This window comes from Phocoena phocoena, chromosome X (assembly GCF_963924675.1).
Source record: "Phocoena phocoena chromosome X, mPhoPho1.1, whole genome shotgun sequence".
Taxonomy (NCBI): domain Eukaryota; kingdom Metazoa; phylum Chordata; class Mammalia; order Artiodactyla; family Phocoenidae; genus Phocoena; species Phocoena phocoena.
Genome location: NC_089240.1, coordinates 33,800,622 through 33,820,133, shown reverse-complemented (window position 1 = coordinate 33,820,133; position 19,512 = coordinate 33,800,622). Strand labels below are relative to the sequence as shown.

The 19,512-nt window shown below is 42.0% G+C and overlaps 1 protein-coding gene across 1 annotated transcript in view; it reads right to left on the bottom strand.

Moving 5' to 3' along the window:
• The window catches only part of OTC (ornithine transcarbamylase), a 56,823-nt gene extending 39,485 nt beyond the window's left edge, over positions 1–17,338 (bottom strand). Inside the window, exons 1-3 of the mRNA XM_065900417.1 lie at positions 17,099–17,338; positions 9,989–10,127; positions 8,439–8,520 (exon numbers count right to left, since the gene is read on the bottom strand). Of these exons, the coding sequence (XP_065756489.1) occupies positions 8,439–8,520; positions 9,989–10,127; positions 17,099–17,175 (298 nt within the window). The 5' untranslated portion in view covers positions 17,176–17,338. The remainder of the gene's footprint in view (positions 1–8,438; positions 8,521–9,988; positions 10,128–17,098) is intronic.
• Between the last annotated feature and the right edge of the window lie 2,174 nt (positions 17,339–19,512).

Here is a 19,512-nt window from a genome sequence, read left to right as displayed (position 1 = left end):
CTCTGACAAAGAGCATATTAGATATTATTGTAAGAATTTTATAGACAGGAGTTTTGAGAGTCAAAGAGTCTAAAAACTTGTTCAAGATTGTTTTTAAGAACCTAGAGCTTTCTCCTAGGAGAGCCAGCCCCTAAGCCAACTTACATTGGGATCTACAGGAGACAGGACAACATAGTGGAACTGGATTCAGTCTTCATCTGAAAATCAGGCAGTTTGCCTAGAGCCCTAAGATCCCTTGCAGATCTGATGTGCTACATCCCAGGTAGAATGAGAGAACATGAAACACACAAACAGTCCTACTTGCTATGGGCCTTGTAATAAAGAATCTGACTCAATTTATGATGTTTGATTGCTACCCACCATCGCCCTCCCTTCTCCCCCTGCCCTGTGCATGGGCATCTTCACCCCAGCCTCACCCCACAACCACAATAAAAGCACAAGCCATATAATTTTCCTGCTCTCTAACGCCACTTTGGGACCAATTTTAGAGCTAGCCCTACTCTCCCCAGAAAGCCACATTATGTGAATAGTAAACCTTTTCATACCCTCTTGGTGCAAGTATGTTATCCTCACTGTCAACAATCAAACCAAATTTTGGTGGGAGGCACATCTTGTCTCTGTGGAGTAACCACAACAGGTCCTAGCCTCATGGCATGGTTCTAAAATTTATTCATTCATTCTAAAAGTATGTGCCTGGTGCTGTTCTAGGCACTGTGAAAAGCATTGTAAACAGCAAGGTACAAGTCCCTGCCTACCTGGAACTTTCATTCTAATGGGGGAGAGATAGATAATAAACTGAGTGGGTAAATTAAATATCTTGTATGTTAGATGTTGACAAGTGCTACATGAAAAATAGAGCAGGGAGGGAGGATAGGCAATGTAAGGAATAGGAGTTATAATTTTAACGTGGTCAAGGAAGCCGCATTGAAACATACAAGACAGTGGGAAGAGCATGTCTTGAGGGCCTGAGGAAGGTTCATGACTGGTGGATTCACGGCACAACAACAAAGTTAGTGTGGAAGGTATAGAGTGTGTGAGGAGGAGAGTAATAGTTGATGAGGCTGCAGAAGGAAGGTGGGGAGGAAGCAACAGCTTTGACTTTTGTCTGAGTAAGACGGGAAGCCATGAGAGGGTTGGAGCAGAGGATGACATGATTGGACATATGTTTTAATAGAACATCCATAGTGGGGCAAGGGCAGGAGCAGGGAGACCAGTCAGGACACTTGCAAAAATCTGGCTGAGAATCGATAGCTTGGACCAGCATAGTAACCACTGAAGCAATGAGAAAATGATTGGATTCTTGATATATTTTGAAAGTAGAGCCAGCACTCAGTTGATAACCTTACTTCCCACCTCAATGAAAAAAATGGTAACAGAGAACTTCCAGATTCCATCACCCCATTTCCATACTTGTCAGCATCTGTACCCATATGTTCTGCTTCCCCTCCTGTTCAGCATAGATGAACTTTCCATACCCCATGTATGAACTAGAAGCCATGCCCCCTCACCTACTCAAGAATGTTGCTCTACCAACTCTTCCCTTTCTCTCTTACATTACCTGCATCGTGAATAGGCTATTCTAATTTTTTCACTCATTAATTTTAAAAATGCAAACTTTCTCTTGTCCTTATTTCCCTTGCCAGGTATCCTTTTAATTCTTTGCTCTCTTTGCAGCCAAACTCTTGTTTTTGCTTTCTCTCTCCAGTTCCTCATCTCATTTCCTTCAAATCTATTCCCATAAGTCTTTGGCCCCCCAACATGGCACCAAAACTCCCCTCACCAAGGTTACCAATGACTTTCACATTGCTGCATCTAGTGGCCATTTCAGTTCTTATTTTTCTTGACCTTGGAGCAATTAACAAAGTTGTTCACCGCCTTGTCCTTGATAAACTTTCTTCGCACACCATCCAGGACACCACACACTCTTGCTTTTACGTCTACCTTGGTAGTTGCTTCTTCTCAATCTCCATTGCTGGTTCTTTCTCTTTTCCTTTACCTCTTAATGTCGATGTTCCCCAGGGCTAGTCCTTGGTCCTCTTCTCTCCATCTACACTTATTTCCATTATAATTGTATCTGGTCCCATAGCCTTAAATACCATCTGTATGCTGATGACTCCCAAGTATTCTAGGTCAAATTTCACTCCCCTACTCCAAACTAATACCCAGCTGCCTCTTCAACATCTTTGCTTGTGTGTCTAAAAGACATCTCAAACTCAATACTTCCAAAACTGATCTCTTGATTTTCCCCTCCATCCTGCCTGACCTGCTCTATCCTGCTCCATCCTGCCCACAGTTGCTCAGACAGAAACCTTGAAGTCGTCCTTGATGCCTCTCTCTTACCTGATACATCAGGAATCTTGTTGGCTCTCCCTTCGAAACATATCCCGAATCTGGCCCTCCTACCCCTTCCTCTGCCACCACCCTGGCCCCAGCCTCTATGTACTATAGCAACCTACTGACAGCTTTCCCTGCTTCTATCTCATCTGCACCCCCAGCCCCGAAGTTTATTTTCAACAGAGCAGTCAGAGAGATCCATTTAAAATGCAAGTTAGGTCACATTCCTCCTCTGTTCAAAACCCTCCAAAGATTTCCCTATTGTACTCAGAGTAAAAGGCAAAGTCCAAATAATGGAGTACATGTTTCTCCCTCACTTCCAGGCAGTCTTCTCCTTGCCGAGAGTGCTTATCACCTTCCAACGTGATATATCATCCACTTAAAATGTATTATGTCTATTGTTTTTCGTCTGTGTACCAACTAGAATGTCAGCTTCATGAAGGCAGGGATTTACCTCTCTTTTTTTCACTGATATATCAATCTCAGGAACCTAGAATAAACACTGGTACATAGTAAGTATTCAACAAATACTTACTGAACAAATGCAGGAAGGATTTTGACTCTGGAGAGAGGACCCATTCTTTTCACTTGCAAACATCTCCTAATTTTGTTTATGGAATTTTCTATTACGTGTGAAGTGAGCTAATGCGATTTAGTGACGATTATAATCACTAATCACTCTTGAGCCCTTAATCTATTTCTAAACAGGGAAAGTCACCTAAACAAAAATGAATACTGCACATTCATCAAGAAAGCATTTACGGTGCACCTACGATGTGCCTGGCACAGGGATGAATGCCATTGAGGGTTGGGGACTGTGGAGGAAGATTTCAGAGAAAGTTTAAGGCCTCCTGGCAAGTCTGCTTGAAGTCATACTCTTACTTTGACTAGAAGTCATTTGGCTGTGACAACCCAGGATTTGTTTGTTGCCTTTTCATTTTTCTCTTTGTGCTATAACGAAGATTCCCGTCAAGCCTGGGCTTATGAGGTAGGGGTAGGAAGAGAGGTTACAGAAAGTGTTAAGAAATAGGAGTGGAAGCTGTGAATGAAGAATGTTGCCTGCCCTGTCGGCACACAAATGATTCTGTGGGCTATTATCAGCCACTACCACCGCCCCGAGGGTGAGTCCTGAGGGAACTCCGAATGGAGACAAAAGGGCTGCCCACTGCCAAGCCCTCAGTCACTACAGCCACCCCAGCAGCGTACCCTGAGGGGACTCAGGATGGGAAAGAATGGGATACTGGCCCTAGATAATGAAGGTGCATATCAAAGGAATGATTTCCACGAGCCCAGATTCTTGCTTCTTCCCATACATAAAAAAGATGTCTGGTTTTCTTTCATTAACGGTAATTTTTTGATGTTCCGACTACCTGGATTTTGTTGCAAACACTCCTGTATATCCTGGTTCCCCCCTCACCTCTTCAGAACAGTCCCTCAGAGCTACCTGAGAGGCTGCCTTCCAGGCTTAAGTCCTCAGCAAGTCCACCGAATAAAACATAATTAATTCTCAACTTTTAGGTTGTGCAATTTTTTTCAGTCGACAAAGCCTTCAGCAGTTCTTGAAGAAGATTAAATGGGAGGACATTGCTTCTAAGAAGGAATTGCCTCCGCAATTTTTGGTCACCGATCGAAAAGAAGCCTCAGACCCCAGTCCAAAAGTACAGGTCGAGCATTCACCAGTTCATCAGACATGGATGGCATTAAGTGGTTCTGGAAGGTGTCAGAGGTTCTGAGAAGCCACCAGGAGCTGCCATTGCTGAAGAAAGGAGGACAGCTGGACGGGTCTCTACTCTCTCTTCGCTCTTCATCCAGAGGAGTTTGTTTTTATCTGTTTCACTTGTTTATGCGTACACATCAGATATTTTTGAACAAAGGATTTCACCTGTTAATATCTTAATTTCTGTCTGGGAAAATAAAAGTACATCTTATTTTACTGTTTCTTTTCCTCACGGATCTCTGCAAGCTTTGGAGGAAGGGGTATAAATAGAATTCACGCTCTGGAAATGTAAAGGCTCTGAGAGCTCTTGCTGGTAGAACTAAGGCAGCTATTAACCTCTCTGTGCTTCACTTTCATTCCTGCAGCATGGTATCACGTTTTTTATATTGCCACCTCTGTAAAGATGATGAATTTGAAACGGCTTGGAAAGCACTAGCTTCCATTTCACCTTGAAAGTCAAATACCAGTGTTAAATAATGAAAAGAACCGTCTCGTAGGATGCCCTGTGCATTTTTCCATCAGCTGCCGCACTTACCAAGATTAATAAATGTATCCACCTATCTGCTCAATTAATTTGCAATAAAAGAGTATAGTCATCAGTAGACACACAGGAGAATTGTACAGTTTGGCAGGCAGGCATACACAAAGAGTGGGTGAGGAATGTATAAGCTACAACTACACACACAGCAACATCGATACAGCTCCCAAACATAGTGCTGGGCAAAAGAAGCCAGACACAAAAGAGCATATGCTGAATGACTCCATTTCTATAAAGTTCGAAAACAGCAAAACTAATCTGTGAGGTTAGAAGCCAGGATAATGGTTACCCTTTGGGGGCAGAGCAGGGGTTGGGCGGGGGGAGTAGCGACTGGAAGAAGATACAAGGGAGGGCTTCTGGGTGCTATTCACATCCTATTTCTCTATCTGGGTATTAGTTACGAGGATGTGTTTACTGTAATAATTCATTGAACTGGACACTTAATGATTTGCACACTTTTCTCTAGCTGTCTTACATTTTAATAAAAATACTACATGGGCAATTAATATGGCTTGATTTGGGTGAAGAATTTTTTTAAATTATTTTTTTAAATTAATTTTTATTGGAGAGTAGTTACAATGTTGTGTTAGTTTCTGCTCTACACTAAAGTGAATCAGTTATACGTATATTCACTCTTTTTTAGATTCTATTCCCATATAGGTCATTACAGAGTATTGAGTAGAGTTCCCCATGCTATACAGTAGATTCTTATTAGTTATCTGTTTTACTGGGTGGAGAATTTTATTTTGTCCCCCGAGATAAGTATAAATGCTGCTGTATCTTTGCAACTCAGGCCTGGGATGGAAGCCTCAAGGACTGTCCTCTGAGGATCACCCCATCCCAGAGGCTGACACAAATCTGGGGTAGCAATTGACAGTTTTAATTACATCCTATTTTCATTCTAAATACCAAGGTAACAGGTTTTGATGAAAAATTGTGTTAACCGACAACCATTAAGATGCACATGTACACAGTAGAAATGCTCTGCCATGTTGGGGGTTGAGGTTTACCATTTCTGTACGCATTTAAATCAGCTGCTTACTCTGACTGATTCTCCTACTTTTGAGTTTGGCAGGATGCCATATGCAGTGAGACCCATGGGTATTTATTGAGGATAGTGATGAATATTCTGTGAACCATAACTTTTTATGGTCATATGTTCCTTTTCTCATATATTTGTTATAGTTTGTAATTTTGTGCAGATTTCAGAGCATTTTTTTTTTTGGCCTTGCCACACGGCATGCAGCATCTTAGTCCCCTGACCAGGGATCAGACCTGTCCCCCCTGCAGTGGAAGCGTGGAGTCTTAACCACTGAACCGCCAGGGAAGTCCCAGAGCGTTTATAGAAAACAATCATTTAACAAAATGCTTAATGCCACCTGTAGAAACAGCTTTATTGGAATAAAACATGACTAATAAATGTCTGAATTAAATTAGACACTTACAAATACATTTAATAATAGCTTCTAATCCTGGGTCTGCCATTTATTAGCTATATGTCTGTGGGCCTTTTGCTGAACCTATTTCAGCCTGTTTTCCTCAGTGGTCTCACCCTCATGGAATTGTCATGAGGACTAAGTGAGATAATCCATGTAATTAATGTAGAGCACTTAGCACAGGGTCTGTACCCAAAAGCTTATTAAATCTTCACTCTTGGTTTTATTAGTAGCTTAACTACCACGTGATATGTGCATGGTAAAACTGATCACTTATTCAGGGGTATTTAAATCGAAAATAACATTTGAACAGAGAAACGTGGTAGACAACACTAAGAACCAAGAAAAAATAATCTGAAAGAAACTTAAAATTGAGAAATTTCTATATATTAATCGATTCTTTTTTTTTTTTTTTTTTTTTTGCGGTACGTGGGCCTCTCACTGTCGTGGCCTCTCCCGTTGCGGAGCACAGGCTCCGGATGCGCAGGCTCAGCGGCCATGGCTCACTGGCCCAGCCGCTCCGCGACATGTGGGACCTTCCCGGACCGGGGCACGAACCCGCGTCCCCTGCATCGGCAGGCGGACCCTCAACCACTGCGCCACCAGGGAAGCCCATATTAATCGATTCTTTTGATGACTTCAAAAAAGAACACCTCTCTTAAGTACTAATGATTTTAAAAGATGATAACCAATGTTGAAAAGGAGCAGAATTTCAGAATTACTGACTGGCTTATGCAATATTCATTTTTCCTTTACTAAACGTCAGATGTCATTGTGACCTTTTAAAGACTCCAGCTTTAAAGAGCAAAATGTTCTCAGCAGTTTCCTTCCTAGGACTTTAAAGATTAGATGACACCTTATATGTTGCCTTTCTTCCTCCTTCCTTCTCTCAAAGGGCAAGGGGAGTGCATTAGTAAGAACAGTAAACATGAGATCTGAATCCTGGTGCCAATTTGTATTAATTGCATGAACTTAGCAAGTCACTTCATCACTCTAAACTCCATTTTGTTATGTATTTGAGGCACCTCATTGCTGATCATTACAAGGCAAGAATTGCATGAAGTAGTTGTTTGCTTCTGAACCCTAGAGAGCTCTGATGCTTGTAAGTAGGACAAGATATGCAAAGGATCAACCAACATGTTTTTATTTGTGGTACCTTTTCCTCAGTCCTATCCATTTGCCCATTTGGGCAGTCATATTATTGATTCAAGGGAGGTCTGATGGAGCAGAAATGCAGAGAGAAACAAGAGGTGATGTATGGCTTATGAGTTTCAAAACAGACTTTTTGAAACTCATTACAGAGATCATAGTTTGAGAAAAAAGAAATTTTGAGTGTCAACAGCTTAGGATTTCAGGCACAAACAACAGACTTGAAAGAATACATGGATAGTCAGAGCCAGTTTTTCCTCTTGCTTTATCACCTGGGAACTGGAAGGGGAAGAAAAGCTGCAAGAGCGAAGAAGCAACAGAAATAGACCTTTGCCACTGTGCCCTGCTGTCGGTCCCCCAAGCCAAGGACTGAAGCATGGGGAGCATGATGGAAATTTCAGATGAGTTTGGGGAACCCCAGAGCTGAGATCACCTGTGTCTTGCTCTTAAGACAGCGTTCTAGGAGGGAGCAAATGTTCTAGAACTGCCTAGCACCCAGAAAGAGGAAGGAACGATAGAGTAGAGAGAGCCTTGCAGTATCTCTGTGCCCACTGTGGCGTGCAGAGCTGCCAGGAGGTTGAGAGAGCCAAACCAAGAGATAGCTCAGATCCTGTGATCAAAGTAAAGCAAACTCCACAGTAAATGGGAGCCACTCAAGGTCAAATAGGTCTGGTCCAAGGCTCAGAAGTCTCAGCAGATTTCAGCATAGCCATGTGATGATGATGTCCTGATGACCAGTGACCAGATCCCCATAGCTCTTAGATGCCTGGACATTGAGATACTCTCCAGGACTTAACCATGACTGTGGGCAACAGGGGAAGAGACCCTAAATTGACACAGTAATCACTTTTTAAACAACTGAGGATTGCCTAGCGTTGCAGAGATTGTTTCCATCATCCAGCAAAATTGATACAAACAAGGAAAAGTTCTTTACATGTTAGAAAAATACACATTTCTTGCTGACATGAGTTGGAGGCCTGAGAATTTATGCCCACTGACATTCTGTACTGAACATGAAGAATTATTTGGGACTTCTACCCAAGTCCTCACGGAATCCCTACAGATGAGACTCATCCTTCTGCTTGCAGCTTCTATGAGAATTGGGAAGAGCATTCAGAGGCTTGCACTACTCATTCTCAGTGACAGTGTTTGCCCTTTGTTGTTGCCAAAGAGACAAACAAATCCCCCCACTGGGCTACTCCTCCCAGGTCCTCACCCTCTGGCCCCCTCTTCAACACAAGTCCAAGTTTGTCTATGGACTCACCTGTTTCTGTGGACAATCTTGTTCGAGTACTTCTTTTTTCAAAAATCATGCCTAAGGACTTTCCTTGCAGTAAAGGCAAATACTGAAAGTCAAGGACAAGAATACAATTAAAATGAAATATACATTTTATATCCAATAGCAGGGATTATGTTTCAAAACTTATTCTTTACATTATCAGAAAATGTAGAATAATTAACACTGTTCCCAAACAAGTGTTCAGCTGTTATTTAAACAGTGAATTTAAAGTGTTTTTTTTTCATGTTGTATACAAATGGGGGAAGGGAACAGGAACTTCCACAGCTCACTGACACATAATGAGAAAGTAGTATTAGTTGCTCTGGGTTCAACCTGAACATTTGTTCCAAAGTTTATTAATATTTCATACTGGAGCCATCTTCTTACTTAAATCCGTGAAAACCTCTACCAGTGTTCAATGCCCTTGAAGATGCTTGGTTCAGAAGTGTTTTCTCAGCTAGGAATGTGCTTCTCTGTCACAACGTGGGGTACTCAGACTCGTAAAGATGAAGCTCCAGAGTTTCAGCTACACTTTCATCACGCATCCTTGTGAGAGTGCAAAGACTTTGTTCCTAGAAGTCATGTGGAAACAATCTGGAGAGTTTGGGTGTGGGGTGGAGCTCTGCCTCCTTCCTCTTCTGTAGATGGACTTCCCGGTAGGATGAGTTCCAGAACAAACACATTCCTGCCAGCTAACCTTCCTCACCACGAAGTGTGAAGAGCAAAAAGCCTGGGATCTTGGGGGACATTTTCTCCTTATTTCAAGGTCTTCTACAGGAACCCATAGCAGTCGGAGTCACTCCTATTTTCAGTTCGTTCTTAGGAACTTGGAGAGCTAGTGAACTAGGTAACAAAATCAAGGTTGTGTAAAAGTTTCTCAACCTGAAACCAGCTCTTTCAAATGCTTCTGAACAAGCTTGGAATACGAAAACACTTTCACAATTAAGCAGTCTAAATGAAGCTGCTGCATTAATTAAGCGTGTTTCAAACATAAATTGCTTAAAATACAGAATAATGCTTCCCGCAAGGCACCATATCCCATCTCTTCTCCTACTTGGTTACCATTTAATTGTTTCTTTGCTAATCTAAATTTTTTAACACTGTCACGTCATCCTGAATTTTTTGAAATTATCCTAATGATGATATATCTGATATTCATCCACAATTGAAATTTGTTGCTAGAAAAAATGTATCATCCTTATTTTTCATTTGATAGAAAACACACAGAGAAAAGAAAAAAGGTATAAAAATAAAATCCTTCCAGAGAAATGATTCCTTAGGTTCTGATTCAGTTAATAATGACTTCCAACATTCCACATGAAAGAAATGCAATGAATTGTCATTGAACAACTGATTTTTATGCTTTTTATATGCCTGTACACTCAGTGATAATCAATTACCTTGCCTGTGTAGTTTCATTACTTAGCTACTGTTTAGGAATTTTAATGTATTTTCTTTTCCCTCTTTCTCTGGAAAGGCTGTCATTAAAAAGGCTGATTGGTAGCAGTGGAAGGTAATGTGGAAATGCTGCATACCTCTCCTTTCTGCTTTATCCTGTATTTCAGATCTGCTGATAGCCATAGCATATACTTAATTTCTTCTCCTGTAAAGTTCTTTAGAGTGAGGAGGTCACGACCCTTCAGCTGTACTTTATTTTGTAGTGGTTGTCCACATCTACAAAAAAGAAAAAGAGAACTATACACTTAAGAAAACAAAATCTATGTCCTATGGTAATTCGTTGTTTAATTCTTGACACAAAACATAGCAAACACATAGCAACATTGCAAATGTGTAGCCCCATGTGTCTCTGCAAAGTGCTAATGCCTTAAAATTGATATGGCTGTGGTTTACATTTTAGATAGCCAGTATCCTGAATGTTGAGAGAAAAGAAAAATTTGAGGAAAGAGGCTGAATTCTTCTCTGCTGGAAATAACCACATGAGTGGCTTTCTTATGTATTAGTTAGGCAAGTTACCTAAGCTCTCTCTGCACCTAAATTTCTCACCTAGAAAATGAGTATAATAATCTTATAGGGTTGTTGTAAGGATGAAATGATTTAATACATGGAAATCAGACAGTGTCTGGCATATAATAAGTATTTGATAAATTTTAGCTATTATCATTGAAATCATTCAGTGGTACAAACAGAATTTGTTATGTACATATAATAGAAAACAATTTCATTCTTTTCCCTCTACTGCCCTTCAGATCTATTCTTGAAGATTTGTTCTTTATTGTCCCTGGTCAGATACAATGGACCCTGTGGCTTTTCTATTAACTTTTAGGGGGAAAAAGGTCCTCTGCTTATTTTATTCCCTCAAAGAGTCTCAGTAAAAGCATGTGTAATAATGACAATGATTTTTTTTTAACTTTAAGAAATGTACTGCAGGGCTTCCCTGGTGGCACAGTGGTTAAAAAATCCACCTGCCAGTGCAGGGGACACGGGTTCGAGCCCTGGTCCGGGAAGATCCCACATGCCGCGGAGCAACTAAGCCCGTACACCACAACTACTGAGCCTGTGCTCTAGAGCCCGCGAGCCACAACTACTGAGCCTGTGCGCCACAACTACTGAGCCCGCGCACCACAACTACTGAGCCCTCGTGCCACAACTACTGAAGCCCGCGCACCTAAAGCCCATGCTCCACAACAAGAGAAGCCACCACAATGAGAAGCCCATGCACCGCAACGAAGAGTAGCCCCCGTTCACCACAACTAGAGAAAAGCCTGTGCCCAGCAACGAAGACCCAATGCAGCCAAAAATAAAATAAATAAATAAATTTTTTTTAAAAAGAAATTCAGCAGATTTCTGAGAATAAATTTAGAGAGATCCACCATGATGGATTTTCAATGCCATGACTAAAGTCTGAAGACAAAAAAGATACCAAGAGCCCCCCCAAACAGAATTAATGTTGAGGCAAGAGCAAGTATGGCCTGTGGCCTAGGCTGAACACAAGACCTAAGAGTCATGGAGGAGACTTGACTGTGGTCTAGTATGTTGCTAAAGCTGAAATCCTCTAGGGCTCCACCCCTCCAGTATTGTATTTGCATTACTAGGAACAATGGTTGGACATATGCATGTGAAACAAAAGCATTATAACCTTGGATCCTATGCATAGCAGCCTGTGTCAAGTGCAAAAACCTGGAAAACTGGTGAGAGGACCTGGTGGGATAAGTTTTTGCCCATAGCACTATGAGGGCCAAATCCGAAGTACATTAATAATGAACTATACCAATATTTTGGCTACCTCTTTCCGGGAACCCCTTTTGGACAGAGTAAGTCCCCTGGGTTCTTGGGGACAAAAAGAGTGGAAAGGTAGATCTTGTAAATCTGTCATACTAGCCTGTGAGAGTTGGAGTAATTAACGGAAAATTTTTTAAAAACTGTATCTCACCTGGTGAAGGGGGTTGTACTGTTTACACCATTGAAAAATAATTAGAGCAGCCACCACCTTTCTCAGTTCTGTCCAGGAGGTGGGGCAGGAAATGTTGTCTTGGGAAAAAGAGTTGTTTTTCATAGATATCAAGAGCTAACCAGGAAAATTTATCACTGGAAGGAAAGCAAACACAATGGTTCCAGTTTAAATTCCTATCCTGTTTACTGTCTCCTCCCCTCTGCTCCAAAATGGAGTTGCCACATCTCTTTCCTAAGCTACTTAAAAATTAGCGAAAAGTAAAAAGCCTCCACAATTGTACCATGTTGAAATGCCTCCTCCACAGACCCCTTTTTTCCTGTCCGTATCAAGCATTTCTTGCTTTCTGGTGATAAACTCACACGCAAGTTAGCTAGGTAAAACCGCTGGCCTAAAGGGCTATTAAGTTCTCACAGAGACCCAGTGCTTCAGTTGGAAGCAGCCTACTCTAGTTCATGAGCCAGACCAAGGCCAGAATCACTATTTTAGTGTTCCCATAACATGCTTGGTCTCTTTGTACTCAAGTGTGTCTCCTTGGTAAACCAGACTTAAACCACATCATCATTCTTCAGCCAACACATAACGGGGAGAATACAATATTGGAGAAAACAATGGGAACCACATACAGGTCTTCTGTCAAAACTGTCATGGCAGTCGGTTATAGCAGAGCTTTTGAAAAAGGCAAGACTCGTTCGTTCCATTAATTTTATCCCTTGAAAAAATAATTACGGAGATTTCTTCACCCCAAACCACTGAATGCTAAGAAGTTAGGCCAAGGTAATAGTAGACCCTTGTGTTAGCTTCACCCAAATATCTTCCTAGCTAGAAAATGGAAGAGTATTCTCTATTGGCAGAATGAAACCTTTCATTGCTACAGCCTGCATTTTCCAACTCTAGTAAATTGTTTGGAGTAGCGGGGGCAACCTGGATGTGTTCCCTTGTATAATTGTATTTTGTTGGAAGAGAAAGTGCTTAATTCGAGTAAAATGTGGTCAGTCAGAAACTGACTTTGCCAGAGTAGGAAAAAATTCAGCGTTAAATGATATTTTGATCCCCGTGGAGAGTTTGCGATAAAGACTTTAGCTTCTGGAGGCATAAGAGAGGGCCAGTGGGCCTTAGGGCAGAGATTTTGGTGTTTCTTTAACATTGCAGACTGATACAAAAGGCATATTTTCTTGGTGTTTTTTCCATCTTTACTGAGATTTTGGCTATATCTTTTAAACAAGGTGGGGGAGAGGATGGGGGGATATTGAACAAGGGGAGATTGGCCAATTTGATCAATTTGGAAGGATCGAAGTCATCAAAGCAGTGGAATGAAAAGAGCAGTGGTTTTAAATATTCAAATTCGAGTCCTAGTTCAACTGTGACCTTGGGAAGACCATTTTCCATTTTTGGCATTAATTCCTCATCTGAAAAAGTAAGAAAATGAACTACAAATCAGTGATCCTTCATGTCTTTGTCTTCCACAACATTCATGAAGTTCATAAATACAAGATTTCCCACAGGCCATACTGGAGCCATCTGAATTCTCAGTGACCTAAATTTAATTTCATCCCTTTCTTTCCGTCTCAGAAAGGTATATTGCAACGCATGGCAGGGAGAGTGACCCTCTTTTCACAAAACACTTGAATATGATCCTATTGATTTGGAAGATAAAAGCACAAATCATTTCCAAATTTCTCTATTATTAACAATAATAATAATTTATTAATAAAAATATACCTGCAACATTTGTCGCTGTTCCCACATGCTCATATGTGGTATAAATTACTATTGATAACTGGGTGACTAGATGGTTTCTAAGATACCTTAGATAGTCAGTATTCTAAAACTGTAAAACTTTGCCCTCATCTGAAAATTGAAGAGTGGGATGAGGATTCGTGCAGACCTACTATTAAAGGGCTGGAAACGCGAAACTGTTGAAAAACTGTGGCCGCCTCTACTTCTTTTATCTTAGTTAAATTATTAAATTACTAAAAATAACAAACTAGAAATAAAACCCCAATTCTGCTGTTGGTCAAGGGAAACATAATGACCCCATTGCATTCCTGGTCTCATGCCTTGTATAATTTTCTGAAGTGAAGAAATATGTTTTGTTGTTGTTTTGTTTTGTTTTAATTAATTTATTTTTGGCTGCATTGGGTCTTCGTTGCTGCGCACAGGCTTTTCTCTAGTCGCGGCGAACGGGGGCTACTCTTCGTTGCAGTGCGCAGGCTTCTCATTGCAGTGGCTTCTCTTGTTGCGGAGCATGGGCTCTAGGCGGGCAGGCTTCAGTAATTGTGCCACGCGGGCTTCACTAGTTGTGGCTCGCGGGCTCTAGAGCGCAGGCTCAATAGTTGTAGCGCACGGGCTTAGTTGCTCCACGTTATGTGGGATCTTCCCAGACCAGGGTTTGAACCCATGTCCCCTGCATTGACAGGTGGATTCTTAACCACTGTGCCGCCAGGGAAGCCCCAAGAAATATGTTTTTTAAAAGGCACTCATTTTTAATTATGATGGAAAATGTGAATAATCAAAGAGGACTGTTTTCGCTCCTCTACACAAGAGCGTGGATGGCCTGTAATTGCTTCGTCTGCATGTCCACGTATGTATAGATTGGCATGTGTGTGGGATGAAGGGAACTTAATGAGTTCTGTAAGCCCTTAGAGAGGCCTGGAATGAAATACCTGAAAACCAGTCACCTCCAGCTCCAATCCATAACCTCCACAGAACTGGGTGGCTTAGCTCAATATTCTCTGAAGAAATTTCTATTTGTGAGATGAAATTGAACTGCACTTACAAGTTGGTCTTCTCTGATAAAGAAAGATATTATTTTAGTGGTTTCTTTAAAAGCTATAAGTGGTTTCCTTAATAGGAACAAATCATAGGACACTGTCTATTATCCAAACACAACCAGGCTCTAGAGCCTTGTTTGTGAGATGAAAAGCCCATGGATTGGGTGTTCTCGGCAGTCTTGGTCTCTGATCCTATTGATTTTGTAAAAAAAAAAAAAAAAGAAAAAGAAAAGAAAAAATTACTGACTAAAAATGATTGATCCGGGAGCCCGTGTAGATGGCTTCAGCCTCACTTGAGCAGTCATTTTATCATGCCCATGTGATATGGCTGCTCGCTTCAAAACTGTGCAGTCCCTATTTTGTGGCACTGCCAAACCCTAACCACGTATTTCCTACTACTCTCTAGCGCTACACTCACATGGTATGTAACAAGCGCGCTCCGCCTTTCCCAAGAGAGACAGGGGTGGGGAGGAGAGAATGGGGGAGTGGGGGGATGCAGAAGAACCCAAATCTCTGCAGAAAGCTGAAAATCAAAGTAAAAGTACCATACAGGCAGAGATAATGGGGAGATTTTCTCTATTGTTAAGGGGTCGTCAAAGCTTATAGGTCTTATTGGAGATCAGCAATTCTGAAATCATCTAGCTGACAGGTAGGGTGGCTAACAAAAAGAGCAGGAAAGAAAAATACTCACGCCACCTGAAGAGGACACCGCTTCAGTGTTATGCCATTTTTCAATAGACACTCATGCTCTGTAGTTTCTAATGACATGGGTAATTTGAGGCTTTCATATTTTCAAATAGCAGGTATGGATTTGGGCTGATTTAGCCATGCTTTTGCCTCAGTCCCCATTCACTGTGAGAGATGGCTAGCCGGGATTTTCAGGATCATAGTCTAGCTACTGGATAGGGAAAATAGAATCTTAGTAAGTGCCCCAAAATGCCTAAATATTTGGAAGAGGTTTTTACTTGCAAAAATTTAGCCTGTAATAATGGTTAAAAAAAAAATCAGTCATCACTGTGATTTTCAAAGAAGAATGTAAGTTTAAGCTCCAAGCTTTGGTTATTCATTCATTTGATGATTTCCAGCTCAGTGATGAGTCTTTGTTAAAAACCGTGGAATGAAATTTCATCGCACTTTTATCTGATGTAACTCAGCGGGATGGAATGATAAAATAATGAACATTTGCCTGTCACTTGACAGTTTTCACGCACATTACCTCACTGGTTATTGCTAGACTGTGATTTCATGTGTCTGGAATGAAATAACTTATTTACCTTATTTACCACCGTATCTCCAACACCTTGCTTAGGGCGTGGCACAAAGTAGGTGCTCAATAAGTGTTTATTAAATAAATGATTGAAGCACCCTGTGATGTAGGCAGAACAGGTATTACTCTTTCTCCCATTTTATAAGTGAAGCAACATCACAGAAAAGTTTAGTGACTTGCTCAAGGTTATATAGCCAGCGAGTGGTAGTGCCAGGCCTTGAACCCAGTTCTTTAGACTCTAAACCTGAGCTTTCCTCCAGATGCTTGGTTTATATAGTCTAACTCTGGCACTAACTAGTAGACCCCATAATCTCTCTGGGCCTCATTTACCTTATCTGTAAAATAGGAGAAGGCATTATTCTGTGGCTCTGAGGTCCCAACTTTACAATATCATTTACAATGTTGTTCTGGCTTCTGAGTGGTGCTAATGGTAGAGTCCAGAGAGTCCAGAGCTGTCAGGCGGCCCAGAGAAGGGAGGCCCAGGGCCACAAATCACAGGGCCACTTCCTAACAGTGGGAGAAACCTTCAGACTAGAAGCTTCTAACTTTAAGAGTCATTGAGGTCATTTTGAGGTTGGTTTCGGTTGTCAAGAGGCACTGGGAAGACACTGGCAACAATATCCAGATTTGATGGCCTTGCTTCCCCGATTAACCCATCACCCTTGTCCTCTTCCCCAGGGACACACTCCACACCACCTTCGACCGCAGGCATGGCCAGTTGGCTGTGAGGAGGATGTAACTTTGTAAATATTTATGTAGTCGTTCTTTTGGGGTCTGTTTTTTTAAAGATCGCATCAATCACCATGCCCCAGAATGATATATTGTTTTCAGGCAAACCCAAATACAAGCTGAAGGCCCTGTGGAGATTAGTTCCTCTCATTTCCTCAGCCAGTTACTCCTTTAGTATGTACACAAATGGAAGATGTCCAGAACATTTAGTCTGTCATACGTGCCACGGTTAGTCGCCCCCACCCCCCACCCCGCCGTCACCTCCCAGCGCCCCATGAAATCTGATTACAGAGGACCGAGAAATGAAAGCTCAGCTGGAATTAGAGACAGTTGTCTCCAACAAGGGTAGAACCTGGCACTATACCCTGCAGAAAGAGGCCTTAGGAGGCTGCACTTCTCTGCAGAATAGAGTTTCATTTATCACCACGGTTCCTAAGTCAGACTCAAATCTCTGGCCATCACTTACCGATAATTTCGAACCGCGAAACTGTGACCGTTTCTAAGAGCTGCCTTGTTCAACAGGATCCTCAAATTAAACAGCATATTCTTTTGATAGTGAAAAGGATGATTCTGTGCTCTTGAAAACGCCGCACCAAGGTAGCCAGTGGGGTCCACCTGAAAGCTAAGAGTCCTTTTGATTACAGTGAGAGAGCAAAGGTAATATCACCCTTCAACTACCTTATCAAATTCCCCTGGTTAGAGATACTGCAGGGCAAGGTCCAGGAGCCTTTGAACTTTAAGCCAAGCTCCAATCCACCACTGTGGGGGTTTTTTGTTTGTTTTGGGTTTTGTTTTATTTTTCTTGGAGAAGGAATCCTGACTCTTTTGGTGCACAGACTCCTCATTTTTCATAATATATTTATGCTGTCACATACTTGTACAAAATCAATTGACAAGTACTCGTTGGGTGTATAATATATGCAAGACACTGCAGTGCTGGCTGCTGTGAAGGAACATAGAAATAACTCATTCCAGAAATGCGAATTGGCAGTGCAAAACCCCAGATGTAGACGTGACATCCCTGAGTATTTCCAGTGATATCACTTTCCTCCAAGTCCCAGCCTTTCTACAAAAACAAATAGAAAGATGTGCCCTGGAAGGTACTTGTGTGTGTGTGTGTGTGTGTGTGTGTGTGTGTGTGGCAAAAAGCTGGAGTGGGGATGGAGATGGAGTAAAAAGATCTCTGTCCTGGAGCTCCCACTGTGCCTTGCACATAGTAGGTCTTCAATAAATAAGGGGTTGCCTAATAATTCCAGCAGAAACCCATACTCAGCAGAAGCAGGGAGGTGGGGTACCAAATGTTCCTCCCCTGGCAGCCTCTCCGGATCACTAAGGGGCCATCCAAAGCTTCACACTCATTCATTCATCCACAGTTAGAAATCAGTTATTTTCAAAATCTGTTCTGCGTCGGATACTGGGCTAGACTGGAATTTCAGAGAAGGAAGATGATCTCACCTTTGCAGAGTTTACAGTTCAGTAAGGGTCATATATCTGTAAATAAATATCCATAATACAAGCCCATGGGGAGGTCCAGATAAAGTGCCTCCACATCACAGGGAAGGGAGAGAACTCTAAGTGGGGAGGGTGGGAGGGCAAGGTAAGCACTTGCTAGATGTTTGTGGAATGCAAAAAAAAGTGTCATTTAAAAGCCAACTATGGCCACTTCAGGGGCAGGGATGGTCGTGATGTCATAATTAATATCAGCAGGGAAATTTATTGACACGATTCCCTTGTACTCACAGAGGATGAGGTGGGATAAAGAGAGGGAAAGACTGCGATTTCCAAACCTCTGGCAAATCTGTTCTGGAAAGACTATTCCAGGCAGACTGCTTGCAGAGGTGCAGAGGTGAGAAGGTAGAGAATGAATGCTCCACGTGGGAGAAGAGAAGGCAGCTTTGTTTGAGAAGATCACCTTAAAGCATCATTGAAGAGGCAGAACGGGCCAGTTGTTGGATAGGTTTTAGAGAGTAAATCCACTCTACCTAATACAGGGAAGGAAACTGGATGTTTGCAGGGAGACTGGAAGAGAAGACGATAAACTGCATTCAACTGAATGCTAGTATAAAGCCCACATCTGCAGTCAAATGTGCTACCCAAAAAAAAAAAAAAAAAAAAAAAATGTGCTACCCACACAAACAACTCACCTGAACAACACTCGGGGAAAAATCATGAAGTGTCTGCCGTGGTGTGGCGGGGAATGTGGGCAGCACTGCTGAGATTCCAAAGTGACTCATAAACCCTCGTCATTCTATGGAGGTGAGAGCTCAGTTCCCCAGAAGGGACTAAGAAAAACTTACCCCCCCCATAACCCCCAGAGAGATTGCAAGAGAGGCACCGTACCACAAGTGGGATGAGCTTAAAGGTGATTTCACTAAATCTCAAAAGACAGACTATCTCAACAGACATCTGTGTTACAGGTGGAAAAACACCATACAGGGTTTTCCATTCGTCCTCAGAATTTGTACAGGTGCTCTTATGGACCCGCCCCCTGACTCCTTTAATGCCACTTCAACTGCCTGCTTTGGCTCTGAGGGATAGAGTGATAACCAGGAATGGTGAGTCCTTTCTCACATGGAGTTCACCATTTGGAATGGCTCCAGAACACAACTTCTGTCTCTGTCCCCTGACCCTGTGCATTCTAACCAAGAGGGTAGGGGTTGTTCCCTGCTCCCTTGCTTCAGGCCCTATGGGACCTCCAGCTTGGAGTGTCCATCATCCAGCTTCCATCAATGGGGGTTGGGGATTAGATGGGGTTCCTGAAGGAAGTGGCACTGGTCCTTGATGAATTGGGAAGAATTAGGGAATTGTCAAAACTGGAGGGGGTTACAAACGATATTACAGCAAAGGATGGAAGCTGTGAGTAGACCCAGAGGAAGGAAC